Genomic DNA, 25998 nt, shown 5'->3' with positions numbered 1-25998 from the left:
AGGCCCCAGTAACCTACTGAGAGCAGAGTTACTTCCATGCAGACAAAGGTTGTTGAGTCTTCTAAGGGGACAACAGCATATCACTTGTTGTGGTAGAGTCTTATGAATAATTGTTTATTTTGGAAGGACTAGCATTGTGGGGCCCTTGCTTTCTTTGAATCAAGGTTAGTGGGTGCTATGGTAACCAGGTCTCTTAAGAACTCCTGTAACCTCACCTGCCCCTCCCTTTCACCCATCCTACCTTGTTTCATAAGCAATAAGGTTTGTACCCTAGCATTTCATAAACTGTCATCCTCCAGAATCGAAACCAGCAAGATTTAAAATCTAGTTGATCCTCCTATAGCTAGGCTCTCATCACGTGGCTCTAAACCTAACCCAGACCTTACATCATTCTAAGAATCTTTCTTAGTTGGTGTCTCATAGGGCAGCTATTAATGTTTTATGCACTGGATACCACCCTTCCTGGGAAATTCCACCTTGCCCAGATTGGAAAGAAAAAAGGAAGGTTTCTTAGAGAGTCAGCTTCGGGTACCAATTGGAAAACGTCAATTCCTAGATTGCTGCTTTGAAGTTAAAGGGAGAGAGGAATAAGAAGACGGGGATACTGGGAATACCAATAACTCTAACCCTTCCATCCACTGACTTGGAAGATGATGGGGACATTTACCAGGTGAAGGAGAGACCTGTAAGTGATGTCAGCAGTAGTGGGGTTTTCTGTCTCTGCAGTAGAGCTCTGTGAGTTCTTGTCCACTAAGCCAAATCAAAAGCCATTCTCTACTATCCACACCCAGTTTGTCAGCACACACGATGCTCTCTCCATGAGGTTCAAGCAGGCTGAACCCAAAGCCTCCCCAAAGTGTATGCATCTGATACCTGGAGCAGACACAACCTGGCCATTATGACAAGCACAATATGTAGTCACACATACTGGGGGAGTTCAGTGATCACGGGAGTAAAGAAATTGGTGGTAGGGTGGTGAAAAGAAAGGAAGAATAGGGCAGAAAGCCATTTGTGGAAAAGAAAAATGAAGTGGAAATGAAACCTCAGTGGCAAGCCGCCTGATGCAGAGAAAGTTAAATTGTTTTTCAGCCTTCCAAGACTCTTTCAAATTATGCTCAATTACAGAAGTCAAATATTTATACATGTTCACAACCTCTATGCAATCCAACCCATCCTGACAGTAAAGCTTGTTGGGTTTCCTTGCCAGCCAGGGCCCTTTGGCTTTGGCTGGCCCTGTTGAATCCTCCGGGGAACAGGCATTAGCCTCCTCCAAGTCTTTTCTACCTGAGGCTCTCACTGGAATCCCTGGTGTTGGAATTGTTGTTTAAGTGTTCCTGAGAGGTTATGATTCTTTATCTGATTTTTTTTTTTTTATCTGCAAGCATTAAACTTCATAGTTACTTTGGACTGAGTCACTTGCATTAGAACCAGGGAAGCAATGCCCTTAAATAAAGATTAAAACAGAGGAATTTGCATGACTATCAGGAATGTTTTAACAATACCCTGAAGTTCAATTTGGACTGCAAACTTTGAATACTGCTTTCTGGGAAACAGAGACATCTAGGTCTAGAACATCATAAATAATACATTTATTCATAGAAAACCTCTCTCCATAAGAAAATATGTTAAATATCCAAAAAAACTTTTCAGGGCCCTGAGAGAGATACTTGTTTGAATGCACTAAAACTATACACAGAGTGGGCAGCTCCTGAGGTAAATACAGGTCTGAAAAGTAAACAGAAAAATATGGCTTTATTTGATTAGAAAATTCTGAATGTTGGAAGTAGAAAGCAGTGATGGTGCAACTTTCTTCTCTCATGGCATGGTCAAGGTTTTTCTCTTTGAGATTTGACTTATTTCCATTCTGACAAGCTAGTATATCTTGTGCATGTTTTTTTTAAAAAAAATGAATGCTGTAAAGATAGAAAGGTTAAAAAAACCCCACAGGGCTCTGCAGGTTATGTTGATGGGCAGAACAGAGAAGTGTGAAAGCCTCCTGTGAGTCCAGATCAGTATCAGTCTCTCAGAAGCTCCAGAGTTAAGGAAATGTCCTGTCTCTTGAAGCCCAGATGACTCTGGCTTAAGAAACAATGGTTGACCAGTTGGCTGCTTTTGATGACACTGCTTATCACTGAAAATTTTTATAGAATTCAGTGACAAGGTCACGAGATGGTATCTTTTCATGCTAAGCAATTATTCAAAAATTCCTTAACATGATCCAAAGAGACTCTCAAGTCATCCTGAAATTTTTTTAAGTCTCTAATATTGAGGTATGTGAGTGTTGACACATAAATATTTTTACATAAAAATATTCTAAGAGGCATTAATATTTCTTTGTTTCTCAATTTGTGATTTCTTCTTCCCATCTTGCTCAATTCATTTGGCAGCAAGCATTTCATCTATTTAGGACAAAATCTCTTGATCCCACCTGCCTGGCCAGAGCTCTCTACAACTCAAAATGATCACCCTTAAAAGGTTTCTCCCTAATATCCAGTTCATTCTATAGGTGAACAGGATTAAAACAGTGTCTCATAATGAACTGGTATGAATTAAAACAAACCCACAAAGAAATCTTGCTCTAAGTTGTTAGATGACTGTCTCCAACCTATCCTGAGTGGCGATTTAAACAGGAGAGAGGATAAATGTCATATTACTGATATGCAAGCACCTTTCCCCCCACCTATTAGGAATCCATGGATTTATGACAATAGGTTTCCCTGGGTGTAGTCCAAACAGTTACACATCTGTGACAGTTCTGAAACGAAATCCATAGTTTTAAAGGAGGAGGAAAGTCAGGAGCACCCTTACTAGGGTGTGTGATATGCCTGCTGGTTAAAGCAAAGCTATTTCTATTGGAAACCCACTTGGCCAGTACCTGGCAGGCAGTGAATGGTTTAATTCTCCAGAGGAATGGGGGGATATCAAGGACAGAGATCTGAAGACTGAAAGTATTCCCTTTGAAATGCAGCAACTTTGGTTCTTCCAGGAGTTGTCCACCTTGATGCCTTTCATCTGAAACCACTTCCTATAGGACAAGAAAAAGAAAAGAGGCACAACAATAAAGCACACAATTTCCTCCACATTTTCCTCCCACAGATAGGTACGCTCCCTCCCAGGTGTCTCCCAGAAATAGGCAACAGCATGATGGACACACACTACTTTTATACCCTTCTATCCTTGCAAGGTCAGGGCTAAGGGCTACAGGCTGCTGAGAAATAAGGGTCTGGTCACAAAGAAACAATTGTTCTTCATTATTGTATTGTTGAGGCTTTTATATATATTGTCTTTAAAACTAGAAGACCTCCTTTGCCCCATGCAAACTGTAATACTGTTGAGTTTCCACCATTGTGTGAATTTCATCCTGCTATCATCATAATCAAGGGATGTATTTGTATTTAACCTGACCCAGCATGCTATTTCAGGAGAAAGGGAGACACAGCTCCTATCCACTATGGTTCCCTTGTTTGTAACCAACACAGGCATCAACCAGTATGTATCCTTTAGCTCAAAATAAATGCAGAGTGCATGTATCATGTTTATTTGTAGTAACATTCATGGAAGTTATGCCAAAAGGCCAAGAAAAAATAAGTAGTCAAGTCAGCTTCATCTCAGGAAAAAAAATCAAATTGCTGAGATAAATATTCCTTTATCTTTTACTGAGAAATCTTTATAATTATATCTCATATAAATACAATTCACATACATTCTAAGGAAACCATTTAATTGGTTCCAAATTTGTGGTGTTCAGAATCCTATGGATAAGACAAGTGAAGTAACAGAACAGATAAGAACTGTACAAAATGTTAAACTACTGTGGGGCGGGGGAGGTGAGGTTCTCAGCGTTCCTGGAGATAAGAGATTTTCCTAAATCCTCATTTTAAAAATCACCATTAATTGACTTAAAATTTCCTTACAGAGCTAGGCTAAATAGGAAAACTGAAATCCTTTAATTATGGCCTATAATCTTCCCAGAGTCTAAAAAAGATTGTTAAGAAGCAAGGCAGCTAGGCTTATAAATACAATAAAACTTACATTTCAATTATCAGCGAGTGAAAACAGCTTCAGAAGTTATCTTTCCCATCTCTTTCTGTGTATAGATTTAACATTAATAAAAATGTTTCTAAGAAGCAGCTTTCCCGCTTTTATCCTTCATGTACACATAAATTATTAATAGGTTGCCAGTATCTTTTCTCAGGACTAAATTGGTCCATTCCAGTGTCATCTTCACCAGCTCTTCTGGGATGGGAGGGATGTGTCCTGGGGCCCTAAGCCAGCACTGAACTTTCTGCAGTGATGGAAAAGGTTCACATCTGTGTGTTCAAATATGGTATCCACTAGCCAGAGTGGTTACAGTGACTAAGTAACTAAATGTTTGATTTTAATTAATTTAAGTGTAGATATGCACATGTGGTTGGCAAATACTACCCTGGACCGGGCAGTACTAGGTCATTCATTATGTTGTGGGTCTAAGCGTTGGACATAATAAGAGTGTCCAGTGTCTAATGAGGGCTGCAAACAGTGGAAGGAAAGAGGCAGGGTGGGAGGAAACAGAATTAACGCCAGATGCTGACTTTAGGTCTTAACAGATGCTGGTCTCTGTCCCCTCTTTGGAGATTTAATGAATGTCCAGCAGAGTGATGCCTGAGCTGGGCACTGGGTGGACAGAAGTGAAACACCAAGGAGCTCATAGTCTAGAGAAAGGGTTAGAACAGTGAGCACATGAGTATAATATAGTTTCTGAGTATTACAATATGTATATTCCCAAAGGTCAAGGCAAGAGAGAAGGTGCCTAACCCAGATGGGCAGAGGGGCCAGGGAATGAATCAGGAAATTAATAGAGGAAGTGACATTTGAACTGAACCTAGAAGTGAACATAGGGGCTACTCATGGGAAAGGGAGGGAGAGTGTATTCCAGACACTGAGTGGACTCTCCACAAAGGTAGGCTGGGATAGAAGGTTACGGTGGACAGTGTATGGCTGGCGATGATGGAAAATAGAAGGTAGGAGCCAAGTCATGAATTCTCCCTTACCACGCTAAGGACTTGTATTTTTGTTTAATGTCATTGGGTTTAAGGGAGCATGGGAATCTTCTGGGGGGTACATATACTCAAGACAGCATTCATCTTGTAAACCAAAAATGGAAGGCACAGACGTTTAATCACATTTCTGTGTAGCCTTCGGCAAGTCACTTAATCCTTAAGCTTCAGTTTTTCACTTGGGCTTATTTACAGCCAAACAAAATCATTAGCATGGTAACAGATGAACTTCTTTTTGCCATTCTAGTGCAAGATTAGAATCAGGGGCAAATATGAAATTTGCTTATTCAAATCATATTAAAGTCATGAAGTAACAACAGTGTTGACTTGTCAAAGTACTGATCTATTTGACTAGGCTCTCTGAGGTGTACCCTGTTCTTTAATGCCTGAAAGTAGAGAGAAATAACCCAAGGTCAGGAGATGAAGTGGCTTGTTCAAGGTCATGAATTACTTGGTGTAGAGCTAGGTTATTTTAATATTTAAATATAATATTTAAAACAACATAGCATTATCCCACTTGAAGGGAATTTAAGGTGCTTAGTGATTTAAAACTTGATTATTTACAGAGGGAAACATGGACATGCACCCTCAGGAAAGTGATTTGCCTCTAGTCACATGGGCCAGTGACAGAACCACTGTATATAATACTTGTTCATGGTCTAGTATTTTACATTTTTATTTTATATTAGAATATAGCCAATTAACAATATTGTGATAGTGGCTAGCAAAGGGACTCAGCCATACACATATCCATTCTCCCCCAAACTCCTCTCCCAGCCAGGCTGCCCCTCAACTCTGAGCAGAGTTCTCTGTGTTATAGTAGGTCCTTGTTAGTTATGTGGTCTAGTATTTTTTCTGTTAGATTTCCCTGCATTTTCCTATACTATACTTGATTTTTTAAGAGTCACGTGAAGGTCAGATGGCTATTAACACTGTCCCATAAGTAATTTTTCATTGGTGTGAGACACATGTAAAGATGACCTAAGTCAGTCTGTTTTTGCCCTGGGGTTATTTATACTATCTACGCCATTCCTGAGATGCAGAATGGAGGATATTAACAATTTTTTAAATGGATGGGCTTAGTTGCTCAGCCATGCCTGACTGTTTCTGGCCCTATGGACTGTAGCCCACCTGGCTTCTCTGGGCATGGAATTCTCCAGGAAAGAATACTTGAGTGGGTTGCCAGTTCCTTCTTCAGGGGATCTTCCCAACCCCCAGGGACCGAACTTTCATCTCTTGCATCTCCTTCATTGGCAGGTGGATTCTCTACCCCTAGTGCCACCTGGGAACCCATTTAAAATGGATATCCATTTATAATTATCACTGAGGAAAATGATTCCCCTTAAAGATTTCTGCTTTAGGGCCCCTATTTAAATACAACCATGATTTATGTTTGCTTTTGTTTTTTAGCTTGCTTACTTTAATCTCCACATATTGAACCCCTTAGTACGAACCAACTACATATAATTAAGCATCTTGTAATCTTGTATAAAATATTAAGCAATTATAAGCTATTGTGTAACAAAACAATTATTAAAACAAAGAAGCCCAATAATGAACTAATCACTGTGTTGATGTATCTGTAAAGGCACAATGGCTTCAGAGCACAAGCTTTAAAACCCTCTCCAAACAGGAGAAATTGTACTTAACCCAGAATTCCCCATTATACCCCCTTTAACCTATATTGTGTTTTACTTGGCGGCTGGGCCTAGACATCTGTATTTTTAAATAATTCTCAGACGACGCCCATATCCAGCCAGGTTTGGGAATCAGTGGTACTCACGGCTGTACTGAGCTACTTCTGAATCATTCACACGGCAGAATCACCCCACGAGCGGAGTCTGATATCCATCCAATTCTTTCCTATCTGCCTCCTATATGACAAGGATTTTTTGTTACATCTCTGGGGGTCTACTGTTAAATTGAGACCTGTGTTAGAAAGTAGGGTCTGGCTGGTTGCTTGTATATAAAATGTAGCTAAAGGCTGTGGCCGGAGGTTTCTCTACCTCCTCTAGTCCATCATTTCACATTGGGGGTTGCTAGTCATCCAGGGCTGGGAGCTGTGGCCAGGAGAAACTTGTGCTGTGGGTCTCACTGAGCCGTTTGTGTTGATTTAATGAGACAGGCAGCAATATTCAGGTGAGCTTCAGGGATACTAAAACAGGCAGGCTGAATTTACATATTTATAAGACAAAACTGTTTGAACTTAAGCACGCACATACACATACGGAAATTATGTCGCTGTGGTGTTTTCCTTTAAATACTGTACGTGAACAATATTTCCCAAGGTTGCATTATTGATAAACACAAGAACTATATCTGGAGGAAATCCTTTGAAATTAGATTCTAAATCCACATTAATGCCAAGTAAGTAATGAGGACCAGGGGGTACTGCATAGGAGTGCTGGAAGCAACGGAGAAAAACGTTGTTTTTTCTTTTCGTTTTTTTTCCCCCTAAGATATGGCAAGTGCTTAATTCCTTGCTTTCCCTATGTCAAGGTTTGTTTGAACTTGTGTATGTGGAGAGAGAGAGAGAGAACGTAATACAAACGCGATAACAGAAACTTAGGTCTTAGCATATAAAGCTTTGAAAATAAATCACCATTCTGCAACCTTCGGTTTGAATTCATCAAAAGCAGCAATGTCAAACACACAAACATAAAATTGCAGCTCTAATTATTACAGAAATACAGGAGCAGGAAGTCATTGGTCCCTTTCTCACCTTCGGGCAGATGGCATTTGTTATTATTATTATTATTTTTTTTAATAAAGCCTATCTGAGCTGATTTAATTTTCTGTAGAGATGGTTTTAGATTTATTTAAAATATCTTCAAATATCTGGAATTAAATTAATTATGTCTTACCAACGTACATGAGGTATTTTGTTTTTGTCATTCAAAGAAATTGCTACAAGGATACAGATGAAATATCCTCAGAGCAAATGGGAAGCAACTTAGCAGCCTTGCAGGGGGCAGAGGAGAAGGTGTTTGTTGTTGCTTAGTTGCCAAGTCATGTCTGACTCCTTGTGACCCCATGGGCTGTATGTAGCTAGGCTCCTTGGTCCATGGCATTTCCCAGGCAGGAATACTGGAGTGATTGCCATTTCCTTCTCCAGGGGATCTTCCCAACCTAGATTCAACCCCTGTCTTTTGCACTGGCAGGCAGATTCTTTACCACTGAGCTTCTGGGGAAGCCCTGAAGAGAAGGAGGGCCTGGCTGAAAATGAAGAGTGTGTGTTTGATTAAAATCCTCTAGAGGAATATTTTTTTTTTTTTGGTGGGGCCACTATCTGGCCAGGTACCCACCTAGTTCTATGAGGACAGGAGAGTTGGGTCTAGAAGCTGCCCTTCTTCCAAGGATTTCCAGTAAGAGGGTGAGCGTTTACACAATTGGGGGACATAACGGATGGCATCACTAACTCAGTGGACACGAGTCTGAGCAAACTCCAGGAGACAGCGAAGGACAGGGAAGCCTGGCATGCTGCAGTCCACGGGGTCGCAAAGAGTCGGACACAACTTAGTGACTGGACAACAACAATTTCCCAGGGAGATGCAAGGGACGTGAAAATGCAACCATGCCCTTTAACGAGGTTTCCTTCTTGGTTACAAGCCCAGTTCTGGCCGGGCTCAGATTTTTTCACTTCTTTGAGCGATGAAAGATGCACTACAGTAAAGACAGTAAGTGTCACAGCCATGCTGGCCTCTCTTTCCAAATCATGACAAACATGTTCATTATAGTGATAACTGAGGCAAATTCCAGGGTAGGCAATTTCTGCAGAAATGCTTTATGAAAAAACTACCTGTGAATTTTGACTAAGAAGTTAAGGTTCTATTAGAGTTACAGCAGGTGACTCATCACTGCATACAAGATGCTCAGCTCACACCACTAAAGTTGGGGGGAGCTAATAATAATGTGTGAAGTCTTTTAGACTGTTGCTATGGCTTTCTTCAAGTGGAATTATTTTAATGGCTTTGTAATTATATATTTCCCTCTAACTAAATACCACACATGAAGTCATGAAAAATACGACATAGATGATTTGGGATACCAAGGTAGTTTAAATGAACTCAGGAAGAAGGTTGTGAACATGTTCTCTTAGCAAGACAGACACCCAGAAAGCAAGATTCCTTTCTTGCACAAAACTCAGACTAAGACCAGGCAGTGAATGGTTGTGTTCAGAAAAGCTACGAGTTATGTTTTAATCTTTCCAGATTCAGGCCAGAAATGTTCTTCAGCCAAGCCTGGTGATCTCTCAGAACCCCAGGGGAAGAGCATGGCCTTTGCTGCTCATGACAGCTGTCACATACATCCTGTCAATAGCAAGTACAACCAACTCAACTCTAAAATCAGGTTTATTTGACATAATAGGAGAGAGAAGGAATCACTGGTAGTAAATAGATTCTGGCAAACGGGCCAGAGGTATCTCCACTGGAAAACATTTCTCTACAGCAAAATTAAATAATTTTAGGAAGTCTCTCTCGATGAAATAAAGACATTTATATTCAATTAGAGGGAGCATGCCAGTTTCTCAAGCATTGATTAAAAAGGATCTGCTACCCACAGGAATGGATAGTGGTTTGAAAAGCTGTGGTTTGAGCTTCATTTTCATGATTCCCACGGCAATTCATCTGTGAACAGCTGAGCTGTTCTAGAATCTGGTAGCAATCAGTAGGAATGAAAATACATTATCTGCAAGTCACTTAGAAATTCCTTGGGCAAATGTCTAACTTGCTGGTATATGCATTAGCAGTGAGAGTGTTATTCAAAGCAAAATCCAAACCAGTTATGAGGTCTTAATTCCAAGGCGGTTGTCATGAACAGATCCTCAGGGTAACCCTAGTTAGCAGTGGGTTACCCATGTGACACAGGAGATTGGAAATCTACCCCAGCCCTCCGTGTTTACTGAGATCTCAAAATCTGCCTGAGTTACTAAACAACCAACTAGTGTGATGGCACATTTTATAACTATTCAGTGGTGGAAGTAACCTCAGCTAATTTTCTTTTTGAAATATAGCTGATTTACAATGCCAGGTTCATTTCTGCTGTGATGCATAGTTCTTCAGATACATACATAGATACATTCTTTTTTATAGTCTTCCCTATTGTGGTTTTAAGCTACCTACTCCAGTGTTCTTGGGCTTCCCTTGTGGCTCAGCTGGTAAAGAATCCACCTGCCATGAGGGAGACCTGGGTTGGATCCCAGAGTTGGGAAGATCCCCTGGAGAAGGGAAAGGCTACCCACTCCATTATTCTGGCCTGGAGAATTCCACGGCCTATACAGTCCATGGGGTCATAAAGAGTCGGACACAACTGAGCGACTTTCACTTTCTACTGTGATTTATCACAGGACATGGAATCCAGCTTCCTGTGCCATGCAGGAAGACCTTGTTGTTTATCCATCCTATATGTAACAGTTTGCGTCAGCTCACCCCAAACTCCTGATCTCTCCCCTCCCATCCCCCTGGCAGCCTCAAGTCTGTTCTCCTTGTCTGTTTCTGTTTCATAGATGAGGTCATTTGTGTCGTGTTTTTAGATTACACATATAAGTGATATCATATGTCAGTCGATTTTTGATTATTCAATGTCTGTTAGGTAATTTTATCTTGGAGAAATCCTCTTATTACAGGGTCTCAAAAGCAGAGGAAGAGTTTAAAATGGCATTCATAGGGCAAGGTTTAACTGCTTACGCTGATGTTCTTGACAAAATGGCACCCCTCATGAGAAAGTTCTCTTGTGAACAGTCAGATGCTGAAGTGCGCCCTTTATAATGGCCTGTGCTACTTAAGAGAGAGGGAAAATGTGGGCACATAAGCTGGCACTGTGTCACCTTTACTGGTTTAAATTCAGGATTCACGTCATCTTCTCTCTCCCATTGGTAAACATGAGATTTCCAGCTCAGTGTCTTAAAAGCTAGTTACTGAGGAAAAGCATAATGGGCTTAATGATTCAGAACTGGAATAGCTGGGACCTGGGATGAGGTGTATCAGGAGAGCTATGCTATTTATACACGGGCAGGGCTTACACAGGCACTTCTGCATTATTTTTGTGGCTATTAATAAACCTGTACTCTCTGAGAGGTGTTAATTCAAAAAGGATCATACGTGATTAAAAGGAGCAAAAACGGAAAGGAACCATCTCTGCCCTAATAAACTGAAAAATTAACAGACTGTGTGTTCAGGATGTCATGGGACTACCTACTGAGGGATGATTTATAATTGTTGTCCCTGAACTGTGGCCTTCAGGTGATCCAACCACGCGTCTCATTGCTCAACCGCACATCAAATAACTCTTGTTCCTGTGGTTCACGCCATTCTCCTCTCTGGACGTGGTATCCCTTCCTCTTTGGGTCTCAGATCTCATTCCTCCAAGGAGGTTTCCAAAGGATCCTCAGAGACTTCTCTCTCACGACTGGGCCTCTGCTTCCTGAATTACGACTATCCTTCTAGTCAGTTTTCTCATTTAGCACACAACGTTGTGTGTTAGTCTACCCCTCCTCTCTTCTTGAGTGCCAAGTACCTCATTGGACCTTCAGCACATCAATGGGCACACAGTAACACAGCTCTTGTTTCGAGACGGGGATCCCCATCGAGCCAGTGATGTGGGTTCATTGTCCAGACCCGCCCTTCGCGATCAGATTCTCTATTGACACCGATCTTTAGGAAACCCCATGTTCTCATGACACCACAAGAGGAACTAGAGAAAGGGCTGACCTGAAATGCCCAAGGGGTGTTGTCCACACAGTAGACCCTCAAGTTGTAGTCTAGAGAGTTACAGGACATGCAGCCAAAAACCGCCACCTTGAGCTGCTTCACGGCACAGTCTGTGATGGGTTCCCCGGTGAGGGCATACGTCCCAAAGCTGTCTAGGAGCACGTGACATGCAAAAGGGTCCAAAAGGCAGTAGCAGGATGTGGATTCATCCTCCACCGACATCACTTCCTGTTGGGAAAAGACGTCTTGAATTCTCTCAGCTTGGGAAACACAGTGTAATTTAACAGTCACTTTGCAAGGACATAACATCTTTTTTCCATAATATTTTTATTGAACTCATTTTCTTGGTGTTAAATGTTTTTCTTTTATCAAAATAACTGCTGACATCAGGAGCTGAAGGAACGGCTATATTCAGTGTAGAGTTGGAATTTGATTTAGTAGGTTATAACAAACATCACTTTCAAAGCTCTACAATTTTCGGTTAATTTGTTCAAGGCCAAATTAAAGAAAACAAAAACAGCCTTGAACCTTAACATCAATGAGAAAATTTTATGTTTTTTATAAAGGTTTATTTCTGAAAACCTCTTCCAATATCCCTAAGGTAATGTTTACTTTCTTTCAAATATTTTATCCTCTTTTCACTCCATCAAAATCATGCATGAGGGACCATCCAATAAATGGTTTCAATAAGATGTATCAGAGTATTTCACCCTCCCTGCTAAGGTATGTGTGACCGATTTGATAGAGAGTAAATCGAACACCATCTGGATGTAAATGACTGTGAGGAAGTGCCGGGAAGGAAAACTAATGTGGTAAAAATCCAGGCAAAGCAAGATGTAATGAAAAAGAGCTCCAAATCCGGCCCCTTTATGAAACCTATGGAACCTCACACCCCTGGAAATTCCCCTGTGGTTGTATCACAACTGAATAAATAGCAGAATGCATTTTCAACAAAGAAGAGGGACTAGTTTCAAGACAGAAAACTGGGCAGGGTAACTGTAACCACTGAAGCAACTGGGAATTTTCTTCTCCTCAAGAAACATGACTTTCCTTTTACTTCCTTCTCCTGAAGCATCTCCTGGGAGGTAAGATCCCAGGGCTAGCTGGAAGAGGTCATTGTGTTCCAACAAGATAATTCATCTGCTTTCAGGCAAACTGACCCCAGACAGACATCAAAGGAATCCCCATCAGACAGATAAATCAGGTTTCGCTTAAAATAGCCAGCCCCCTGCCATCTTTCTTTGTCGTGACCGGCTCTCTTGTCCTTAACTTTTCTCTTGTGGATCCTCAGCTTGTCTCTTTCCTTCTCTCCTTGTACTGTTTCTTACATGCATTCACATACACAGGGAAAGACAGAATGATTTTCAAGGCCTTCATTAATTCAGCCACATCTACCTAGCAGCTACTCTGTTCTTGAATACTTCCATATAAATTTGTTACAATCCCTATTTTGGCAAAACCAGATAGTGATTCCTTTTATGAATACAGCTGGCTTACCCTGGGCCTCTTCCCTAATTCCCACAGAGGCCACAGGGAAAGTCAGTTGGGGCAGGGAAATGGCCTGGGAACCAAGGCAGAAGTCACGGTTTCACGTACGAAAGGCAGGTGCACAAGGGTACATGCCTGTGGGGGTGATTACAACTGTATTCTAAAATCAAAAGAAAAAGCTTCATATCCTCTCTGGCTTCTTTTTCCCATTATGACACCCGTGACACACACACACAGCTAGCCAATACCTTGAGGATGCTGTAAATACTGGCCACCAACCCCCTGAAAAACAAGCAAATGCTCACCAATTTCATAGCTGGCTTGTGTGAAGAGAAGGGAAAGTTAATTCCATTTCACAGGTGGAACCTAAGCCCTGTTTTTTTTAAATTTTTTTTAAAGCTTTTTATTTTATAGTGGAGTAGAGCCGATTAACAATATTGTGATAGCTTCAGGTGAGCAGGGAAGGGACTCAGCCACACACATACACGTATCCATTCTCCCCCAGACTCCCCTCCCATCCAGGCTGCTATATAACACGGAGCCAAGTTCCCTGTGCTATAGAGTAGGTCCTTGTTGGGTATCCACTTTACATATAGCGGTGTGTACACATGTACCGTCCATTCCAAACTCCGTACAGCTGTATTTTTTGTTTTTTTTAAGGAAGGCTCTCGGTCTCACCTCCCAGTTGCCCTGCTGGGTCCTCTTCTTTAAATGGATGTTCCAGTGCTCAGAGCTGACATCCGCACAGTGTGGGATGGTCAGGGCGAAGGGAGTGGTGACGATCATGTCGGGGGGACCACAGGTGACTTCTGGACTCAGGAGCACCTCGGATCCATCCGACTGGAGGCTGTACGGTTGGGAAAGAATAAAAGAGAGAAACATGTAAAGGAGTGGGGTGGGGGGGCATATCTGGATGAGAATTTAGTTACAGGGATTATTAGCAAAACCCTTTCTGGGACACCCTCCTGAGGATCACCACCTCCTGGAGGGTGCCTGGGCAGGACTACAGACATCTGTCTTGAACCACTCAAGCATACAGACTAGTTTTGTTAATTTGGTTCTTCTAAAGGTGAGCCTAGATTTCATATGTAGATTTTAAGAAACAAAATGACAAAAGCTTCTTGAGAAAGACAGGGCAGAGCAGTAGAAAGAAAGACCTAGCTGGCATGTCACACACCAGCTGCTGAATCCTTATTCTTGTTGATAATATTATCAATGACCAAAGCCAAAATTGTCATAGAAGTGACCAATCTGGTAATCCCAAGAACACATCCTACAAATACGTTTAATGCTAGTCAGCAACAAAACATATTACCTTTGTAAACAAAGCAACACTTTAAATGAATCCGGACTGAATGTCTCTTCTGGTTTTGAAAACATTTATTTTCTGCCAATGTGCAAATACACAAGTTTTATAGTGATAGCGCAGTAGACAGTTATAAACTGCATAATCAAATACATGAATATATATCTTTCATCTTTTTCCTATTTTAGCTATAAATTTAAAATCATTCTACCTAAACCTGGTGTTTAGATTTTCCTGTATTGTGAATAATTTACAACGAAAAGGCACAGCCATGAAACAGATCAAAGAAATTTGACTAAAAGGAAATAATACCACCTGACTGAATGCCTTCCTGTTCCGTTTCTGTGGCTTTTGCTTTTAATCTCTGCCCTTAAACAGTAAGATGGGGTGGGTTATAGGACAGCAATCAATGAGAACCCAGAGGTCTACCCATTTTCCCCAGCTGCTATGTGTTTTAGAAAAAGCTAATTGATTTTTTTTTTTTTCGGTATTTTCACTTGTAAGAAATATACTGATTCAGAATATAGTCTGTAAAGCAATTCAGGAATCTCAGATGAACAATGCGACATGAGAGCTAGGATTGATAGTATTGCCTAAGTTTTCTCTCATCTCACCGAGGAAGGGCATCTAAGAATGTCATTCCTGATCACAAGAGCTGGATGAAGTTAGTACTAAAAGATACTACCTTTTCTGTGGTCTTGTATAAACAACCAGGTTTTCCACGAGCACATCTAACGTGTTAATTTCTGAATTGCGTTTGTGGACACTGCTTGTTTGCTTCTCTGGTTGGTCACGGTCACCCTTTAGCTCATTATCTATAATTTGCTGCCGCAACAAAAGTCAAGGCAGATAAGCAAGGAGGAGGACCTCCTCCTTGGAGGTCCTCCTCTCCAGGACCTAAAGCAGACCTGAACACGATCACAGGCTCTTCCTCCCTCCCCAAGAAGCTGCCTTCCCCAAAGTCAGCCTTCCACGTAGGCAACCAAAGTTACCAGCTCTTCCTTTCCAGGCAAAGCATAGGCAAAATGGAAAATATGCCTTTTATGCATTTACATCTCTAAGTAGGGCAGGCCAAGTTGGGGTGGGGGGTGATGGTGGTGGGTGGGTCTGGAAAGTCAGGTTTTAGTAATCACGAATGTTCTGTGAACAGCCTAGAATGCTCTCCTTGAGGTGTGAATCGAATGTGAGGAGGGTTCTAGCCAGCACGAGGCAGCAGTCTGCGCGTGGACGCCTGCCAGTGGCCATTAGAACGTTTTCCGGGTAATTGCTGCTTGCGTCCTCACAGACAGGGATAGCTGGTGTGCATATGGGTGACCAAGGACAAGCTCCTAAAAGAACTTGAATAGCTTTCAGAGAAGCATTCCCCCTTGTTGAGCACATTGTTCAAACATATGGGAATTGGGGGAATTATTTAATGCCAATGAACTGAAAGCAGCTCATTAGATGAACTCTCACACTTGTGAATAGAAGGCGCCTTTCAGTAATAACTTAAAACATCATTAGGAGTTGGAGGGGGTGCACGTAGACACCTAGGTGGGACGTGGGATGGGACTTCACGTTAAGCAGACATTGGACATTTCTGGAAGTGCAAAGGAAATAAGATTTCTGTCTAATTCTCCTACTGTGAAAACAGTGTCCGTATGTGTAGGTCTGTCTCTGGTGAAGGAACAAAACTTAATCTCTCCGTTTTTCTTCCCCCTGTGATTAATAATGATTTGCCCTTTTCTGCCACCTTCTATCTGGGGCAATCAGGGAGATTTACAAATATTAATTAAAGCGCTCCACACACCTGTGCGCGCAGGTATTAACACATAAGGTCACAGGCAGTCAGTCAAAGAGATGGTGGCAAAGTCACCCCAGATTTCTGACTTCTGGAGCTTCTGAGCCCTGTGGCCAGATGCACTGTGTTTCTCTGTTGGTGCTAGGAGATGGCTGGCCCTCTGTCCCAAATGAAGATGCAGGAAAAAATGTCATCCAAGTAGAGTTATGGATACAGACCTAGGACATCTGGGGGCAACAGGGCTGAGGGAAGAAGCTCATAACTGGGAAAAACCAAAGATTTGTAAGGCAAGTGTGGATGGCATTTAAGTTTGCCCACATCATATTGAGTTTAGCAAAGTCTGTTTGGGTTTTTCCATAGGATGTTATGGGAAACCCCATGAACTTTTCGGCCAATCCAGTATTACATACACCAAGGAAGTATTCATGCTCTTGCTCGGGGTTTAAAAAAGGGCAACACATTCTTCTAAAATTGCCGTGAGCTCCCAATAAGTGAGAACTAAGAACAGCAGTGATTTTCTGGACCATAATATGAACAGTCTGTCTGTGCATCACACACACTCACGTATGAAAAGTCTGGTTGTATGAGACGTTTGCTATTTAATTTTTTCATTTTGTTACCAGCCCCTGCCTTTTCTCCATATATATGCTGTACATGTTTATGAATGCTGATATAAAAAGATCCATAATTTAAGAGCCAGGTCTGTGTAAGCAGGTGGCTTTATTGATCAACTGTACAGAAACATGGTTGTGAATTCAAATTTCTGCTCATGCAGTGCAGCTGAGAGTTATGGGGAAAATTTTGCCATCTCTTTAGCTGTGACGTCCCCAACCACCAAATAAATACACTTGGCAGGAGAGGCTGCTAGTAAAGGGCATGGGGCCTCTTGTCTGGAAGTCTGGCAAGACAGAAAGCCCCTCATGGCTAACCCTGGTGAGTTACCAGCGAGAGAGCCGAGAGTAGCAGAGGAGCGGCAGAGAACACAGAAGTAGCGGAAAAGAACTTGATCGTGTCCTTTCTGTGGGCTTCACGGCACTGTCTCTGATACCACATCCCTCCACTGACCTTTTCTGTGTCAAGAAAACCAGAGAGGGTGGAAGAAGGGAAAGCCCTGTGGAGCCTCACTTGCCTCCCATAACACGTAACCTCTACTCGAGGACTTCCCTGGGAGTTCAGTGGTCAAGACCCTGCACTTCCAACGCAAAGGTTGTGGGTTCGATCCCTGGTCAGAGAACTTAAGATCCTGCATGATATGCAATATGGTCAAAAATATATATATATATACACTCTAAGATTGTTCTGGAGTTAAAAGAAGTAAAGCCTAAAAAGCACATAGTATGTGCTCCATGCAGGAGGGTTCTGCTTCTCAATCCTCAATTCCCATCTCTCCTGCCTTTTTATGAGTCTTATTTCTACAGAAGCTGTGCTTTTGGATGGCTGCTTTATTTAATGTGTGCATGCATGCTCAGTCATGTCTGATTCTTTGCAACCCCATGGACTGTCGCCCACCAGGCTCCTCTGTCCATGGGATTTTCCTGGCAAGGATGCTGAAGTGGATTGCCATTTCCTACTCCAAACTTATATTCAATAGATTGCCCTTACCTCAACACACGTGCTTTAAGGGGATTTCCAGTGCCTAAGGATGAATACTATGGGAATTGAAGGCACCTTGGCAGTGCTTTCGTATTTCCACCACGGTCACTTCTCAACTCAGCAGTCAGAGGAATCCCACTGAAAATGCCAACATCTCGCCCTCTTCCCCCCACTTAAGGAACTGTAGCTTTTCTCCTGCTCTGGAATCTTTCTTCAGATGTCCCCACATCTCACTCCCTCGTACCCCACAGACCTTTGCTCCCTTTCCTTCAATAACTAACAAGGCATTTCCCCAGTCACGCCTGAGCGATGTCATTGCAACATTCTCACCCTGAAAGCTGATCTTTGTTTTCCTTTTATTTCATACTCATTGCCTTCCAATGCCCAATAGAGACCACAAGCACTCAAAATAATTACAAAGAAAGCATAGGAACCAGTGGTTTCCAGTGACCAAGTCTGGAACATTTTTGGCATCAAAGTGAATAATGGGAGTAAAGGATGACAACCCATTGAATAAAATAAGGAACCAGGAAAGATACAGATATAAATGGGAAGGGAAAAACTCTTCTATACAGTAGCAAACAACCATGTTGTGTTAGTCACTCAGTCATAGCCCACCGGGCTCCTCTGTCTATGGAATTCTCCAGGCAAGAATACTGGAGTGGGAAGCCATTCCCTTCTCCAGGGGATTCTTCCCAACACAGGGATTGAACCCAGATCTGCACTGCAGGCAGATTCTTTATCACCTGAGCCACCAGGGAAGTCCATGCAATAAGAAGTCAACTAGTAAGTGTAGAAAGTCATCATTTGACAACTAATCATATTAATAATTGACTCAGTTAAGGATTATGAATAGGATGCTATATACTCTGGTGAAAGTTTGAAGAATAAGAGACTATTTGCATGGCTTCAAAGTATCTTTCCACAAGGTACTTATTAATTACAAAGAATCGACATGACTTTGTACTTGAGAGCCTTGGCAGATACCACCTAACCCAAGTTCTCAGTTAATCTTGCCAGTAAAGGGATTAATTTTCAGAACATACATCTTGATATGAAAAAGCAAAAGGCACTCAGCATCACTTCTGTAACATTCCTGCCAATAATACTTATACTGACACTAATCATAAGAACTTATTAAACAAATATCAGCCCAACGTAAAGGATATTTACAAACTAACTGATCTGCACTCTTGAAAACCGTCAATATAATGAACTAGCAACAGACTCAGGAACTGCACTAGATTAAAAGAGACCAAAAAAGGTGCATGATAACAGAATGTAGTTGAATGGACCTGAATTTTCATTGCCATAAAGGACATTATTTGGATAACAGGTGATATATGAATAAAGTCTGTGAAGTAAATAATAGTATTGTACCTATGTTTTTCCTGATTTTGATAATTTGCTTTGGTCATGTAAGAATTTGTGTTTAGGATACACACAATGAAGTATCTGGGGGCAAAGGAATATCTTGTTCATGATGGTTAAAAACTGTGTGTATTTTATTGGATTGGCCAAAAGTTTGCCTCTAACATGGAAAAATTGGAACAAACTTCTTGGCTAACCCAGTACTTACACAGATGGAGAAAGAACCAGCAGAACACAGAAAACATACTAAAATGTTAACGTTTGTGAATCTGGGTGTGGGAAGGCTGGGAACTCTATACAGAGGATCCTTGACCACATGGGAGTTTACGGGCACCAACACTCTCTACTAAGTCAAAAACCCATGCATAACTTATGATTATCCTTCAACTTCCATGATTCTCCTTATCTGTGGCTCCATACCTGTGGATCCAACCACACACAGCTTGTAATTATTGACTATTGAAAAGTGAACCCATCCAGTTCAAAGCCATGTTGTTCAAGAGTCACCTGTACTATTCTTGCAGCTTTTCCTTAAATTTGAAATTCTGCCGAAACAGACACTAATGAAGAGGGGCTCAGGTCTAGAATTCCTACAATGAAATCACTAGGGTCGCTGACAACTGCACAGAATGTGTGGTGGTGGTTCTGAACTCGGTGGTGGCAAGGTTGTGGTCCAGACCTTGCCACGTGGGGACTCACATTCTGCAGCACCATCTGCCCACCAAGGTCAACAGAAGGTCACGGCGAAGGTCAGCTGCAAGGCGGCAAGTGCTGCCCATGGCAGGTCTGGAGCTGCATCCGGGCACATTTGGCTCTTGTTCTCAACATCTATTGACCTGATTCTAGGCTTGCAGCGTGTCACTCTTTTCAAACAAAACACTCAGCTCCGTTTTTAAAGACGCGGTTTGACTGTTGTCATCTGCCATGCTATGCTTGGTAATCATCACCCTCTCCTTTCCTCCTTATGGTCTACATTACAGATGAATGTAGGTTTTTGATCACCTTTACCCAGAGCATCACTCAGGAATGCGGGCAGGAAGGTAATGATAGTTTTACTATGCCAGACCCTGGGTCGATCCATAATTAAATCATATTTTAATGGAACAGACATAAAAAAGCTGATAGATGAAAGCTATACTTAGCTGGCTCCAGCCTCCTACAGTTTTCTACCTGAGATGATACAGAGTTTTAACTATTATTATTCTTTTTCTCTTTTCCCTGAAATCCTCATACTGACCAACAGTGGTAACATTGCTGTGGATAAAAATCACGGTTTGAGGTTTATGATTTCTCTTGTCTTACTCGAGTGTGATGCCTGTGTCACTAACACACCTCTGACCAAATTTTTGAGATCGGTAGGAAACACCATTTCAGGATCTCTCAGAGAGACAGGCCCTTTCGAAAGCCAGCATGGCGCATCAGTCAACCCCAACAGTGACTAGGTCTCCTGGGGGACTTAACTCCAATGGGCTTCCCTGATGGCTCAGATGGTAAGAATCTGCCTGCAGTGCGGGAAGACCCGGGTTCAGTTCCAGGGTGGGGAAGATCCCCTGGAGAAGGGCATGGCAATCCACTCCAGTATTCTTGCCTGGAGAATTCCATGGACAGAGGAGCCTGGCGGGCTACAGTCCATGGGGTCGCTGAGTCGAACATGACTGAGAGACTAACCAACAACTGCTCTGTAAATAGGATTTATATTGTAAAGATTTATTTATTTATGGCTGTGCTGGGTCTTGGGGCTTCCCTGGCGGCTCAGTGGTAAAGAATCTGCCTGCAATGCAGGAGACTTGGGTTCGATCCCTGGTTTGGGGAAGATCCTCCAGAGAAGGAAATGCAACCCACTCCAGTACTCTTGCCCGGAGAATTCCCTGGACAGAGGAGCCTGGTGGGCTATAGTCCCTGGGGTCGCAAAGACTCGAAGATGAGTGCAGTGACTGAACATGCACGTGCTGGGTCTTCAGTACTGCACGTGGCTTTCTCCGTTTGGAGCAAGTGGGAGCTATTCTCTGTTGCAGCGCACAGGCTTGTCATTGTGGTGGCATCTCTTGTTGCAGAGCACAGGCTCTAGGTGTCTGGGCCTCAGGAGTTGAGGCTCTTGGACTCTAGAGTGTGAATTCTGCATGGGCTTAGCTGCTTTGTGGCAAGTGGAATCTTCCCAGACCAGGGATCAAACCCATGTCTCCTGCATTGGCAGGCGGATTCTTAACCACTGGACCACCAGGGAAGTCCCTTAAATACGATTTAACAAAATAGACTTCTAGAAAGAGAGGATGGGTGATTAAGGGCAGAATAGAGGGGAAAAAATGTTGAACAAAATCTCTTTATCACAGTAGATTCCTCTTTCAGTCTTTAAGTAGCTGTAAAACTGTAATGTGGTTCTGAAGTCCTTGGGTATCTTGTTTAAAATTATATTCCTGGACACCACCCATGATGGTTCTGATTGAGTATTTCTGAGATAGGGACCAGCAACTTGTACTTTTCACTTGCATCGTCTGTTTGCACATTAGCTAGGCACTACTGTTGGAGAAAAGTGTGGTTCTTGAAAACTTGAGTGATTCTTGAGAAAGCATCTGAAGCCATGCCTTACACAGTGGGGGCGGAGTGGTCTGTCAAATACAGATCAAGCAGGCTTCTGAAATGGAACTTACATGCTGGCCAAGTTGAAATGCTCACTATGAAGGCTTTGGATGAGGCTACTACGGTTCAAAAATGCAAATACACAGGGTCAGTTCCTTCATCGCCTTTCTCTAAATAGTACGTGTATTCATACAGAAGGCTGCCTGGTTGGGGAGTTGACGAGCAGTCACTGGAAATAATGTTACAGCTCTTCACACCATTCTATGCCATTAGTTGGGGCAGGAGAGGAGCAGTTAGAACAGTGGATTATAACAAGCAACGGGCACCGTCTGCAGAGGATGGAAGCATATGGCTTTACTATTAAAAGGTTTAAAGATCAGTGCGGCCCACTTTGTTATCTGATATAGGATCATGGGTGGGGAGTTGGCACATGGGATTTGGGGTTGGGGGAGCAGTTACACACAGGCTGCAATCAGGATTTGACTTTGCTGAAATGTAAGCAACACCCCCACTGAGAGAGTCAACTGTCTGCATATGTTCAGCGGCTTTAGTTTACACACACATTCATTGGGTGTTTACCAATTAATATACTAAAGGAATCACAAATCATGTGTAAATCACCAGTTCCTAGACACAATTTAAACCTCATCTTTCATGCAGTGTCGGCGTTTAGCTTTGTTTACTAGGAGAAGTGGAATAATGATGGCTTAGGGAGAGTGCTTTAAAGTGAACCAGAGAGAGGGGAGAAGAGGGGATCTAGGTGGTACGCTGCTATGACAGGTTTTATTATCTGCTAAGTTGTTTCCTCATTGCCATTCTGGATGGGGAAAACATCCTTCTCTGGAGGAACCTGAATCCGGTGTCAGAGAAGCACTTCATTTGGGTGGGGGTGGGGCAGGGACAGGACACAGGAGTAATCAGGTCAACACCATCAAGGAGACAGGAGGGTGTGGCACGGGGAGGAGGGACGTGGCCGAAGTCACACCCCCTTGTGACAGAGCTGGGGTCAGAATCTCCTGTGAGTGGTGCGGGTCCTGTGGTGTGGGATGGGGGTACCAGAACTAGAGGAGACAGATGTTCCCTGGGACGTGGTCTCTGAACCTTGAACCTTGAAGGTGCAATGCTGGCATGAGAATTGGTAAGATGGTATTCACAGACACTGGAGAAAGGAAAACACAGCACTTTGAGGAGTGTAGTGTGGCCACAACAGACACTTGTGTTGGTTCCCTATTACTGCTGTTCCATAGGCTTACTGCATCTTACCTGCCCTGGTTGCTCAGGCGGTAAAGAACCTGCCTGCAATGCGGGAGACCCGGGTTCTATCCCTGGGTCAGGACGATCCCCTGGAGGAGAGAATAGGGACCCACTCCAGCATTCTTGCCTGGAGAATTCCATGGATAGAGCCGCCTGGTGGGCTACAGTCCATGGGGTCGCAGAGTGGGACATGACTGAGTGACTAAACTTTCATAGACTTACTGGATCAAAACAACACAAGTTTAAGTTACAGTTAGGTAACTGAAATAGAAGTCCCAGGGAGCTAAAATGAAGGTGTCAGCAGGGCAGGATTCCTGCTCAAAGTTATGGAGAAGGATCTGTTTCCTGGGCTTTCCCAGCTTCTAGAGGTCACTGGCATTCTTTGGGTGGAAAGCCCTTCTTCCATTGGTGAGCCTTGTAACATCCTCAAATCTCATTATCTGACAGACACTCCTGTCTCCTCTTAGAAGGATCCTTCTGTGGGCTGACTGCATAATCCAGATGATCTTTCTTTCTCAATGTCCTTAACTTTTCATCCCATTTGCCAGGTCCCTTTCGCCATGTAAGGCGCCAGGGATGAGGGTATGGACATCTTTGGGATGCCATTCTTCTGTCTACCACTGGCCTTTTCACGGCTTGTCCACTTTAAATTTAGGACCTCAAGATCCCTTTGCTGCTGCCCCCTGACCCCCTGCTGTTTCCTGGACACCACACAATCTTTGAGGGGGTCGGTTGACCTTTGGGTCATCTTCATGCTTCAGCTGAAGTTCACGTGCAGAGTGAAGCTCCCTATCTGCCTCTAACTTTATGAGGTCCTGGGAAATTGTTATGGTTTGTCTTAAAGACTGTAACCAAGGGAGGGAGGCAGTTGATCATGCAGGTTTTTGAAGGGCTTGCTTTAGTAAGCACAAGGGCAACCCCAGTGTGGGTTGGCATCTTCTCCTGGCATATTTATTAAGCTATAACCAAGTGAAATGGAAAGGATGATATATATTAAATATCTTAATAGGATAGGTTATTTCTACTTCCAGCATGGGCAATAAAAGAGATGGCACATACAAATAAAAATAATTACAGTATGTGCTGTTTCTTTACAATGCACAATCAAACTCACAAACCAGTGACTTTCCTCATACTGAATTAAGATGCCCCCTCCATTCAGACCTATTAACCACATTCACAGACCATTGTTATCTTGTCAATGGCATCTTTAATTAAAAGACTCCGCTGGACCACTCTAATCACTTCACATTGTGAGCTCCTGTGGGCTTCGAATGCACTTTGATGAAAATGATGGCAATTTTCATGCATGCAGTTTGTGTGTGGACCAAGGGGATGTGAGGTGGAGGGGATGGGTAAAGAGTGTGGTACGGGGAAGTTCTCTTTTCCAAAAAGAGCAATCATAAAATGACAAAGTGAGAATCCTCCCTTTTCTTTCTTGCTTTCTTTCACTGTTTTTCTGTTCTCCACCTCATTTTGGGGGTTAATGGCATTATACTCTAACCTAAATGACTCTGTGAAGAAACCATTGTGATTTCACTGCAGAAAAGACTTCAGATCAAAGTGCATTAACCCTTCTAAGCCATTAAGGTACCATTTGATAAATTGCCCCTTTTATGACACTGCCTGGCCCTGGTAGCCTGGAGGAATTGATGTGCTTCCCAAGTGGTAGCCATTTACTCCCCTCTCTGGGGCACAGGCGGCAACTCTGTTTGTTATTTTGGAGCACCTCTTCTCCTCAATGGGTCCCTATGGCTGTTACAGAATTAACACCACATCTCCTCAAAGGGATAGCTAGATACCATCAGTCCAATAGACATGTTGAAAATTGAAAGCAACAAACCAAATTCAAACACGTGACTGACCAGTAAACAAACAGTGTCATTTACATCCATCACTCTCCAGCAAGGAAAGCCTGGCAAAGTGGACAGGGACAAAGCCTACTCAAGCTGGCATAAGCACCTGCCCCAGCTTGACGCTGACCTCCTCATCTAAACACCAGTCCACCCAGAACCCCTTGTTTGGACCCATAGAGTATACCTCTAAGGTATCAATCAAGAGGCCAGGATGCTATCAGAAACAGAGGCAGATGAAAGAACTGATGTGGGGTGTCTTTTGTATCATCACAAGGCTCTTTAATTTTTATTTAAATTTTTAAAATTTTTTTAGATTCTCTTCCATTAGTTTATACCAGAAGATTGAATATAGCTCCCTGTGCTATCCAGTAAGACCTTGTTGTTTATCCATCCTATATGTAATAGTTTGCACCTACCAATCCCAAACTCCCAATTCTTCCCTCCTCTACACCCCCCTCTGCCTTGGCAACCACAAGTTTGTTCTCTGTGAGTCTGTCTGTTTCGCAGACAGGTGCATTTATGTCATATTTTACAATGCTACGTATAAGTGACACCATATGGTATTTGTCTTTCTGTCTGACTTCCCTTAGTATAATCTCTAGTTGCATCCACGTTGCTGCCAATGGCATTATTTGTTACTTATTGTGACTAATATTCCACTGTCTATGTGTACCTTGTTTTGTTTATCCACGCTTATGTTGTTGGACATTTAGGATGCTTCCACGTCTTGGCCATTGAAAGTAGTACTGCCATGAACACAGGGGTGAATGTATCATTTTGGATTACAGTTCCATCTGGGTGTATGCCTAGGAGTGTGATTGTGGATCATATGGCAACTCTAGTCTTAAGACAAGGCTCTTGATTTTAGAGTGAACACTTACTATGTTTGATGTCACTGAACTGAACTTTCCTCTGAGTCTAGGAAGGCATTAGTAGTTAAAAGGGAAGGACTCAATATCACTGAGACAGAGCTCAAGAAAATTCCATGTGCTTTTCCAACTTTTTAATTAAAAAAAAAATGGATAGA

At 42.5% G+C, this 25998-nt stretch overlaps 1 protein-coding gene across 4 annotated transcripts in view; it reads right to left on the bottom strand.

Moving 5' to 3' along the window:
* UNC5D (unc-5 netrin receptor D) overlaps positions 1-25998 on the bottom strand; it is a 605139-nt gene that overhangs the window by 31762 nt on the left and 547379 nt on the right. For all 4 annotated transcript variants that reach the window (XM_043893835.1, XM_043893837.1, XM_043893836.1 and 1 more), the window contains 3 exons: positions 13913-14081; positions 11747-11974; positions 2876-3025 (listed from right to left, as the gene is read on the bottom strand). In XM_043893835.1, coding sequence (XP_043749770.1) covers positions 2876-3025; positions 11747-11974; positions 13913-14081 — 547 coding nt within the window. The remainder of the gene's footprint in view (positions 1-2875; positions 3026-11746; positions 11975-13912; positions 14082-25998) is intronic.

This window comes from Cervus elaphus, chromosome 32 (assembly GCF_910594005.1).
Source record: "Cervus elaphus chromosome 32, mCerEla1.1, whole genome shotgun sequence".
NCBI lineage: Eukaryota > Metazoa > Chordata > Mammalia > Artiodactyla > Cervidae > Cervus > Cervus elaphus.
This window is presented reverse-complemented; position numbering and strand designations above follow the sequence as displayed.